At 34.9% G+C, this 12,169-nt stretch overlaps 1 protein-coding gene across 1 annotated transcript in view; it reads right to left on the bottom strand.

The window, feature by feature from the left end:
- LOC126882676 (dynein axonemal intermediate chain 3) overlaps positions 1–12,169 on the bottom strand; it is a 302,917-nt gene that overhangs the window by 68,722 nt on the left and 222,026 nt on the right. The window contains exons 12-13 of the mRNA XM_050647651.1: positions 9,579–9,750; positions 4,114–4,413 (exon numbers count right to left, since the gene is read on the bottom strand). Of these exons, the coding sequence (XP_050503608.1) occupies positions 4,114–4,413; positions 9,579–9,750 (472 nt within the window). The remainder of the gene's footprint in view (positions 1–4,113; positions 4,414–9,578; positions 9,751–12,169) is intronic.

Raw genomic sequence — 12,169 nt, 5'->3', positions numbered from 1 at the left:
CAAATGGCGTCAAGTGAGTACAATAATGAATGACTTTAGTGACGATTGGCGATAAATTAATTTGTCAGCTCGTTCTTAATGACAGTGAAGTCGATTGCTGTCTAGTTGATTACTGTACTCTATTTTTATATACAAGAGAGTACTTAATTATGCTATAATACTTTTATAACGATAGACGACTATAGAATTTTTTGAGGTACTGCGACTTAAGTTCAATAATATAGTGAATATCTGAGGTGAAATAAAGACCAAAAATGTACGTTAATATTACGGTAATTTACAGAAAAGTCTTATTATCGATTTTTTTTTTTGTAGCATAACAGATAATATTTGACCTTCGCAAAATTTATCCGGAGACAATCCACCATAACAACCAATCCAGCAAACTAGAAAATTGTCGATGACAATAGTAGTCGAGCTGATCTGAGTTGTAAAATAATACGAACCCTATAAAAAAGATGTCTATTAAGCTAGAATGACCATTTCATAAGGGAGCCATGAAACTTACCCTATATTTTTTTGCTATTTTATTGCTAATTTATTACGCAAATTAAAAATTTATTGCTTCATCCCCTTCAGAGAAACAGGTGGCCATTCCAGCTTAATATTAAGCTAGAATAGCCAACATTCATATATCCGGAACGAAACTAGATAGAGAGTTACTTCCGGTGGCCTCTTTTATTGCTAATTAATTGCTAATTTATTACGCAAAATAAAAATTTATTGCTTCATCCCCTTCAGAGAAACAGGTGGCCATTCCAGCTTAATATTAAGCTAGAATAGCCAACATTCATATATCCGGAACGAAAGTAGATGGAGAGTTGTTTGCGGTGGCCTATTTTATTGCTAATTAATTGCTAATTTATTACGCAAAATAAAAATTTATTGCTTCATTCCCTTCAGAGAAACAGGTGGCCATTCCAGCTTAATATATAGTCAACATTCATATTTCCGGAACTAAAGTAGATAGAGAGTAGCTTCCGCCGGCATATTTTATTGCTAATTAATTGCTGAAAGATTGGGTATACAAGAATTTACAAACTCACCCCCTTCAACCCCTACCGTTATCATCATTCCCCGGAATCAACAAAAAGTGAAAATAACCAGTTTAAAGACCTAAACCAAGTGGGTATTTTTTGCTTATTAATTGCTACAGGTTTGAGCCAAAAATGAATATTTTGCTTCATCCCCTAACGAGCCACAATGGCTACTGCGGTTTAATACTTAAGGCTACAATACCCAACACTCCTATTTCAGGTTAGAAAGCAGACAGAGGGTCGCTTCTGGCGGCATATTTTATTTTTAATTAATTGCTGAAAGATGGGATACACCAGAATTTACAAACTCACACCCTGAAACCCCTACCGTTATCATCGTTCCACGGATTTCACAAAGAGTGAAAATAACCAGTTTAAAAACTTAAAACCAAGTGGGTATTTTTTCTAATTAATTGTTGCAGGTCTACGCCAAAAACGAATTTTTTGCTTCATCCCCTAACGAGAAACAATGGCTACTGAGGTTTAATTCTTAAGCTACAATACCCAACACTCCTATTTCAGGAACGAAAGCAGATAGAGGGTCGCTTCCAGCGGCATATTTTATTGATAATTAATTTCTGAAAGATATGGTATACAACAACTTACAAACTCACCCCCTCCAACCCCCACCGTTATCATCATTCCCCGGATTTCACAAAAAGTCAAAATTACCAGTTTAAAAACCTAAGACCAGGTGGATATTTTTTTCCTAAGCAACTGCTACAGGTCTACGCCAAAAACGATTTTACTGCTTCATCCCCTAACGAGCAACAATGGCTACTGCGGTTGAATACTTAAGCTACAACACTCAATTCTCCTATTTGAGGTAACGAAAGCAGATAGAGGGTCGCTTCCGGCGGCCTAGTCTATTGCTAATGAATTGCTAATTTATTACGCAAATTACAAATTTATAGCTTCAACCCCTTCAGAGATACAGGTGGCTATTCCAGCTTAATATTAAGCTAGACTAGCCAACATTTATATTTCCGGAACGAAAGTAGATAGAGGGTAGCTTCCGGCGGTATATTTTATTGCTAATTAATTGCTGAAAGATTGGGTATACAAGAATTTACAAACTCACCCCCTTCAACCCCTACCGTTATATCATCATTCTCCGGAATCCACAAAACGTGAAAATAACCAGTTTAAAAACCTAAAACCAAGTGGATATTTTTTGCTTATAAATTGCTACAGGTCTAAGCCAAAAATAAATGTTTTGCTTCATCCCCTAACGAGCGACAATGGCTACTGCGGTTTAATACTTAAGGTTACAATACAAAACAGTCCTATTCCATAAAAGAAAGCAGATAAAGGGTCGCTTCTGGCGGCATATTTTATTTCTAATTAATTGCTGAAAGATGGGGTATACCAGAATTTATAAACCCACCCCTCCAACCCCTACCATTATCATCGTTCCCCGGATTTCACAAAGAGTGAAAATAACCAGTTTAAAGACTTAAAACCAAGTGGGTATTTTTTGCCAATTAATTCCTGTAGGTCTACAAAAAACCAATTTTTTGCTTCATCCCCTAACGAGAAACAATGGCTACTGCGGTTTAATACTTAAGCTACAATACCCAACACTCCTATTTCAGGAACGAAAGCAGATAGAGGGTCGCTTCCAGCGGCATATTTTATTTCTAATTAATTGCTGAAAGATGGGGTATACCAGAATTTACAAACTCACCCCCTCCAACCCCTATTGTTATCATCGTTCCCCGGATTTCACAAAGAGTGAAAATAACCAGTGTAAAGACTTAAAACCAAGTGGGTATTTTTTGCCAATTTATTGCTGCAAGTCTACGCTAAAAACGATTTTTTTTCTTCATCCCCTAACGAGAAACAATGGCTACTGCAGTTTAATGCTTAAGCTACAATATTCAACACTCATATTTCAGGAACGAAAGCAGATAGAAGGTTTTAAGTATTTAAACTGCTTATTTTCTCTCTTTGTGAAATCCGGGGAACGATGATAATGGTATGGGTTGGAGGGGGTGAGTTTATAAATTCTAGTATACTCCATCTTTCAACAATTAATTAAAAATAAAATATACCGCCACAAGCGACTCACTATCTGTTTTCTTTCCTGAAATAGGACTGTTGGGTATTGTAACCTTAAGTATTAAACCACAGTAGCCATTGTGGCTCGTTAGGGGATGAAGCAAAACATTCATTTTTGGCTTAGACCTGTAGCAATTAATAAGCAAATAATACCCACTTTGTGTTAGGTTTTTAAACTGGTTATTTTCACCTTTTTGAAATCCGGGGAATGATGATAACGGTAGGGGTTGAAGGGGGTGAGTTTGTAAATTATTGTATACCCAATCTTTTAGCAATTAATTAGCAATAAAATATGCCGCTGGAAGCTACCCTCTATCTACTTTCGTTCCGGAAATATGACTGTTGGCTATTCTAGCTTAATATTAAGCTGGAATAGCCACCTGTACCTCTGAAGGGGTTGAAGCTATAAATTTGTAATTTGCGTAATAAATTAGCAATTAATTAGCAATAAAATAGGCCACCGGAAGCAACTCTCTATCTACTTTCGTTCCGGATATATGAATGTTGGCTATTCTAGCTTAATATTAAGCTGGAATGGCCACCTGTTTCTCTGAAGGGGATGAAGCAATACATTTTTATTTTACGTAATAAATTAGCAATTAGTTAGCAATAAAATAGGCCACCGGAAGCAACTCTCTATCTAATTTCGTTCCGGATATATGAATGTTGGCCTTTCTAGCTTAATATTAAGCTGGGATGGCCACCTGTTTCTCTGAAGGGGATGAAGCAATAAATTTTTAATTTGCGTCATAAATTAGCAATAAAATAGCAAAAAAATATGGGGTAAGTTTTATGGCTCCCTTATGAAATGGTCATTCTAGCTTAATAGACATATAAAAAAGCATCACATACAAATGTTCATATTTGACTCAGAGTATGTTCACAATTGGTTAAATATTAAACTTTACGATGAAAGATTTGACAATTTACACCACTGTTTTTATATGTCCAAATGATTTATCAGCACTATCTAATAGTCTAGTATATAAAAACGTTATTTTCAAAAAACCTTTACCTGGTTGTGGCCGTTTTTTGTTTGCTTCGGCTACTTTAGCAGCATCCTCAGCACTTTTCTTCTCCAAATTCTCAGCTTGTTCAATTTTCTTCACTTCCTCTTCTTTTTCATTTAAATCCTGTTCCTCGGTTCCCCTTTCCATTAAAATTTCTTTGTTCTTTTCCAGCCACTGCGTTTGCCATGCTAAGAACTTTTTCTTCCTGATAAGTTCTCTTTCCATAAATGATTTAAATTTTTCGCATTTTGTTTCGACGGAACCCGGAGCTGCGTCTTCAGGAATGTAAAATAGACGAAACGAACCTAAAAATAATATTAAATTACTTATACGGTGCGCACGTAAAATATGGAAATATAAAGATATAAGATATCTGTGACAACCCGTATGTACAACGTATGATACCCCGTATGTATTAGTAAGAAAATGTTGGTTATGTATAGTAGATGTTGTCAAATGTACAGTTTCTGAGATAGACGGATAATATATTTGGTAAAATACAAAGTGATTCATTAAGAATGTCCAATCTCTGAGTTGTAGATTCTAGACCTCAAAATATTAAGATTTAACCTAAATCACTTAAGAGGATGGGTATGTATTTTCGGCTGCAATGCTATTCAAATTGGGATTCGTTTTTTTCGAATCCTGAGAAGACTAATAGGTATTTTGGAAAAATTTAAACGCAGAATTAAAGATTACGTTATTAGCGAGGGCTGAAAGTCCCTGAGAACTTCTATAATGTTTATTTTAATAAGTTACAGGAGTGAAAAACTAAGAGAAAATTGATTGTGATTTTTAATTTCAAATATCGCATTCAAAATAAACTTTTTATTTATTCTAAGGGACTTTCGGCCCTCGGTAATAATTTAGTCTTTCATTCAGCGTTTAAAATTTTCAAAAATATTTTTTGGTTTTTTCAGGATTCGAAAAAAATGAACACAATGTCGTGGAAATATTTTCCAAATCTATCTTTGTCTTACAATGCACCTAGTCGAATATAATATTTTTAGCATATTGTCAGTTAGACAGTGACAATCAGTGACAATTTTAAATATTTGACATGGCATCGGGAATATTTTAAGTTGTTGATTAAATAATATTGATATATAGTGTATTTGATAAATAATTGATTTAAGACGTGAACTTAATAAAAAGTTATTTATTGTGTATTATTTGTGGAAGATCCAAGCAGAGAATACATCAGGATAATATATTCTGTGATCCAAGTATTTTGTTGTTAAAGATGTTCAAAATTATAAGCGTTCCATAGTAACAATATATTATTAAAAAATCACTTTAACACTTTTCCTCTTTTCTCGATTGATTATTAGTTTTTGTTGTACAAATAAATTATTACAATCACTGAAAACATAGTTAGTGAAAAAATTATCACATTTATTAACTGAATTAATAATTTGCAATTATAAAAATAACAGTTATCCAAGAACATTCAAAAGCCATCTCTTTATGTTAATGATGACATTTTTAACATAGAATGACATTCTAGTAATGTTTACATATCCATACCAGTGTGAACTTTACTACACGTAATTTGCCGCGTAAAGACAGAAAAAGTAGGGATAGCCGTAAAATATTTGCGAATTAACCCATGGCCTTAAGTAAAATGTGGCTCGTTACTGAGTTACAGGATGTTTTATTTAAAAATTTAATAACTATTTTTACCCAGTAGATACTTGGTAGACAGTGTAGGTACCTATTAAATTATGATAAATAAAGTTTCCTGGCTACTACCAGAGGCGTATGATAGTGAATGGTTTACCCTTCCCAAATTCTACGCCACTGGCGGAATTGCTATTTTAGCGCACTATTTCGATTCTTCTATGTAAATAATACAATTTTCATTCGTAACGATAAAGTCATTAGTTTTCGAGATATTTGAAGTTGAAAATAAAACGGCACAGCTATTTTGATTAATATTAATGTAGGTACATACTTATTGTACCCCTTCATTTTTAACTTCACATATCTCGAAAACTAATGATTTTATCGGTACGAGTGGAGTATATTATTTACATATAATGTATTGAAGAATCGAAAAATGTGCTAAAATAGTAATTTCGCCAGTGGCGTAGAAGGGTAAACCATTCACTGTCCCCTGTTGAACGCCTCTGGTAGTAGCCAGAAACGTTTATCATAATTTAGTAGGGTGTACGGTACCTACACTTTCTGCCAAATATGACAAGGATATGTCAAATAATTTTAAAGTACTGTGCGTACTGTGTATAAAAATAGAGTGCGTCCATAAAGTAACGCATAAATTCATTATTTCGTAAACCGGCGACTTTAAGGAAAAATCCCGAAACAGGTTGATTTTTACTTTTAAATTCCGATTTTTTGGCATATATATCATACTATTGACGTCATCCATCTGGGCGTGATGACGTAATCGATGATTTTTTTAATGAGAATAGGGGGTCATGTGACAGCTCATTTGAAAGGGTATTCAATTCTCTATTCACTAATACAAACACTAACATAATTATTTATACAAGGTGTTCAAAAAACATTTTTTTAATTAAAATAGATAATTGAGACAAAAAGAAGACTGTTTGTAATTTATTTAATTCAAAATACGTTTTAATGTTGTTAGAAAATAGGGAAAAAATGTTTATTTGACAAATAAATATTGTTTTTCGCTTAAATTCAATATTAAAGCTGCCACCCACCTGCCACTTCTTTGCAGTTTGAAAATTTCATAATAATATATTGAACATAAGCCTATTTTCAAAAACTATCACAACGTAGCTACTGACAGTAAATCTCGACGTATATACACGATAATCATACAAAAACAGAAAGAACTTTTTGAACTTTAATAAAGAGCCAATTTATTTTCTATGTTGGTATGTTATTATCAACGCTTGTAATATAAATGCTTTTACTAATTTCTGCATATTAATAGCCAATATTGGCCAATAATAAGATATAATATGCATGCTGTATCGGCAATAAGCTATGTGAAAGTCAAATTTCTCTCAACCAGTTAGGGTTCATAAATGCTGTTGATACTGGTTGGTACGAGAAAGGCTTTGTTTTAATACAATTTTTATTTCAGAGATGCAGAGACGTAAATTGCGACGTATACGCATGTCTGGTTGATTACGAGAAGGCGTTTGATCGAGTACAACACGCCAAGATGATGCAAATACTAAAAGAAGCAGGAATTAACAACCAAGATCTCAAAATAATTAGAAACCTTTACTGGAATCAGACTGCAAACCTCAGAGTTGACGGTGAACTTACCGAATATGTCAAAATCATGCGTGGAGTGAGGCAAGGCTGCATTTTGTCCCCCCTAATTTTCAATCTTTACTCTGAAAGAATATTTATCGAAGCTTTGCACGAAACTGAAATAGGTATTCTACTAAACGGGTACCGGCTAAATAATATCAGGTATGCAGATGACACCATAGTATTTGCGGACAACCTAGAAGACCTACAAGCCCTTATGGACAAAATCACGTATTGCAGTCAACAATATGGACTCAATATAAACGTAAAGAAAACAAAGCTTATGATCGTCAGCAAGAAAAAGATAACAGAAGGTCAACTCCATATCAACCAAACGCCTGTAGAAAGAGTGAGTCACCACTACCTCGGCACCATAATAAATGAAGAATGAACCAACAACCAAGAAATAAGAGCGCTCATCGGAAAAGCTAGATCAATCTTCAACCGTATGGGAGCGTTTTTCAAGAGCCACAACCTTTCTCTTGGTATAAAAGTAAGAATGCTGAGGTGTTACGTCTTCTCTGTCCTTTTTTATGGTGTTGAATCATGGACCTTGAACGAGGATATGTGCCGAAAATTGGAAGCCTTTGAGATGTGGCTATATCGGAGAATTCTTAAAATCCCATGGACTGATCGGGTCACAAATGAGGAGGTTCTTAGAAGAATGGGGAAGAACCGAGAAGTACTAACCACCATCAAATCTCGAAAGTTGGAATACTTTGGACACATTATGCGAAATGAATCAAGATATGCCCTCCTACAAGCCATCCTGCAAGGAAAAATATTTGGAAAGCGAGGTCCAGGAAGAAGAAGAACATCCTGGTTAAAGAACCTCAGAACCTGGTTCAACACAACATATGTGCATCTTTTCCGCGTTGCTGCAGATAAAGTAAAGATTGCCATGATGATTGCCAACATTCGTCACGGATAGGCACATCAAGAAGAAGAAGATCGGCAATAAAAAACTGTAACAGAAGATTGTAAAATACACAGGCGGTCCTATTTAAAAATACGCATATTATCTCAGAAACTGTAAATTGGCAACGTCGAAAATATAAAATTTTACATACATACAGGGTGTCACAGACACAGACATATTAGCAATAGACCAGGCTAGTAATATGCCACTCAATTCATCGGGGTGTAACGCCAATATCAAGTACGGTGGTCTAGCTATCTTTGTCTGTCGTACGAGTGTGAGCGTATCTACCAAGAGATGGGAATAATGGAACGACACAGACCCAGAGGCAGCGGCCATCATGTGCTAGAGTGAAAAAGCTAAGCGCCGCGTAGAGAGAGATAGATATACCACAGACCCGAACTGCTCCGCGTTACGCTATTTTGCGGACCTTGCCTAATCTACGTGTTATTTATGGTCACAGATCTCTTTATTTCTTTAGTATATGCGCGCACTGTATATTTAGTTTTTGGATAAATAAAGCGGCAATATACGTTGATGAATGCGCTAGTAACCGGCAAAGTAACGCAAAAGACGGAACACATAATATGCTGTCAAATAAAAACAGATGATATTAGTATTGGTGGGAAATTATCATAAGAAACCTATAAAATTTACATTATATTGATAGTTTCCCACCTTTAAACGTATCACGACAAAATAGGGCAAAAAGCGGAAAACATATTATGTTGTCAAATAAGAAGAGATGATACTAGTAGAGATGGGAAATTATCAATAGAAATCTATAAAATTTACATTATATTGATAGTTTCCCACCTTTAAAGGTATCGGAGGAGTTTGGCAACTGCCACTGGTACATGAGAATTTTATAAAATTCTCTTGTGACAGTTTGACTCCGATACATCTGAAAATGGCAAACTATCAATATAATATAAATTTATACAGATAAAAAAGATCAAGGCAGGTTTTGTTTGTATTTGATTCAGAGTTGGACCACCATCTCCGTATAGCTATTTCAGCATCCTTATGCCTCATCGGTGAAGCTCAGAAGTCTCAACTCAATAAATTTATACGTTTTTATTGATAATTTACCACCTCCACTAGTTTAATTTCTTTTTATTTCACAATGTATTATGTTTTCCGTATTTTCGGTTATTTTGCCTTTTATTAGCGCTTCATCACTGTATTAACCGTACAAGTAACATTAGTAATTGGCTGACAAAAGGTAAAACCTTTTGTACATTGTAATAAAAGAAAAAATTTGAAGGAAAAGGATTGTGAAATGCAAATCTCTCTTACCTAACTTATCTCCCGCTCCGTAAATCTGTTTCTTTAATTTCAGCGGATGAAAAGCTGAAGCTGTCAAAAATCCGCTAGAAAATGGCAAAGAAAAGGCTGGTAACTTGGTATCGTATACCACAGCCCAACTCTCCACGTCTCCATTTGAGACTTTAATGGTAAATAAATGAGGCTAAAATAAAAATAGACTTATTATGTTATAATGTAACATATAATAATACTAGATTAGTCAAAATACTATAAGAATATTAAAGCATGAGACAAACCACCTAGTGGCACCTAGGAACTCCTTTTACACCAAAAGAACTCCACGACGGTATGAACAGGTTAATAAACGGGAAAGCTGCAGATGTGGATGATATATATGCAGTGAACAAATAAATCATCTTGGCCAAGGAGCAAAAACCTGGATCTTGCAACTCTATAGCACGTGTTGCAAAGCCTGCGAAATTCCAAAATCATGGAGAAAATGTAAAGTAATAGCCTTATTAAAACCAGGAAAAGAGCCAGAAAATCCCAGTAGCTATAGACCTATTTCGGTGTTGTGTCATTTTTTCAAACTATACGAGAGACTCATCCTCACCAGAATAAAAAAAAATGTCGACAAGCACCTCATCCACAACAAGGAGAATTCAGACCCAGCAAATCTTGCACCGGTCAAGTCTTCGAACTAAGAGAACTAGAACGGATTGAAGAGGGCTTTGACGAAAAACAGGGGCTGCTTTCGTAGATTTGACAGCAGCCTATGACACAGTAAGGCACAAAACATTACTCAACAAATTATACGAGACTCTCAATTACCACCATCTGGGTAAGGTCGTATATTCCTTACTGCAAAACCGACGTTCTTTGGCTATGCTGGACGCAAAGTAAGTAAATGGAGAGTTCAAAAGAAGGGCCTCCCACAGGGAAGTGTTTTAGCATCAATGCTCTTGATGCCTACGACGACTGAAACCAAGCAGTTCCTCTATGCTGACGATCTCGCAAGATGTTCTCAAGAAAATAGTTTTGAAAAAGTGGAAAGAAAGCCAAGCGAAAACTCCAAATTGCGTGAAATGGTAATACATTAGAACACACAGACGAACCTATATATCTTGGAGTCAGGGGCGGTTTCTCCATTGGTTCACTTGTGCAGTGAACACCCGATAAAAGTTAATTAAAATACTGTTTTTTAAATCTCATAAATATTAAAATATCATTAAAATACTTTTTTTTAATCTCATAGAATCATTACAATATAACTTTATTTATTAATCATATTTATTTGCTCTACGCCGCTGGATGCACGTTGCAAGTGCAGGTACTTATGCTCTGGTGCAGAATTCAAATTGAACCAGAAAGTGGTAACCTACCCTTGTAGTTAGAAAGAGAAATCTTAATATCGGTGAAAAATCATTTCGCCTATCTAAAACAGTGAGGATTTGTGCAGTGCACCCAGAGACCAGTGGAGCGTTTCGGTTCACAGTTTGGAATTTTCTGTTATGGGTTCTAGTTAAATACGGTTAAATCTTAAATACAATATTGATAGTTTTATGATGGAACCTTATTCAGAGGATTTTGTAAAAGAAAATGCAAATAGTTTTGAAAATCGACTTCTTATAAAAAAGAATGGTCCACCTGGGCCGGAGATAAACTTGGTACAAGAATATGCCATAAAAAACAAAAAGTTTAAACGATGCTTTAAGAGCACACAGTAGCGATCAACAGGTAGCAACAAACGCGGTCCAAGATTGCGAAAGTTCTGGGTACTTTCAAAAGTGAGGCAACAGTGCGTCGGTAATTCGACATTGACAGTGACGTTTATACTATCAGAAACAGCAAAAACAATAATTTTTATACACATAGGCGCGAAATGTTGCCAAGTCAGTGACGTTATAAAAAAATCGATTTTTAGTAGTTCCAATGCGACACAAAATCTAGGCACGGGATAAAAAAGTTTATTTGAAGAAAGTGTATTTTTTTGTGTTGCTTAATTGCGGTACAGGCTCCTTTTTGCAATATTTTATTTAGTTATGGAGTAATTTCCACATACTAAAATATTTCTGAAAGTGGGCTCTGTACCGCCATTCTTTATTAGATATATTACGAATATGTGTGCCAAATATCTCGACAAAATATTCAAAATTACAGCCGCAATCTTGGACCGTGTTTGTTGCTACCTGTTGATCGCTACTGTGTGCTCTTAAAGTTAAATAATATAAAAAAAACTTCGTAGTTACGCGGGTGTGATAAACTACATTCTTTGTTTTGTTTTCCATGTTTAGTATTTTCGAAAAATGAAACTATTTATTCAGAGTGGACAAAAACGGGCGTTCGGGATTTATCTCATTTATCGACAAAAATTAAAACACGGATCTTCCCAAATTCATTTAAAAAATGAATTGCAACTCTCAGATATTGGCAATATTGATGTTCGCCAATTATTAGATTCTGGGTATAGGAAATAAACTAGACTTAACGACCAAGATAAAAAATCGTTACATTTTATCCCGTCTTATCGATTGTGTAAAATTTTGTAATTAATCATAATTAAAAGTTGGCGCAATGATACGAAATGACCGTTAAATTGAGACGAATCTATTCATGTAAGT

Source organism: Diabrotica virgifera, chromosome 3 (genome assembly GCF_917563875.1).
Source record: "Diabrotica virgifera virgifera chromosome 3, PGI_DIABVI_V3a".
Lineage (NCBI taxonomy): Eukaryota > Metazoa > Arthropoda > Insecta > Coleoptera > Chrysomelidae > Diabrotica > Diabrotica virgifera.
Note: the sequence above shows the minus strand (reverse complement) of the source record. Positions and strands in the feature narration are given on the sequence as shown.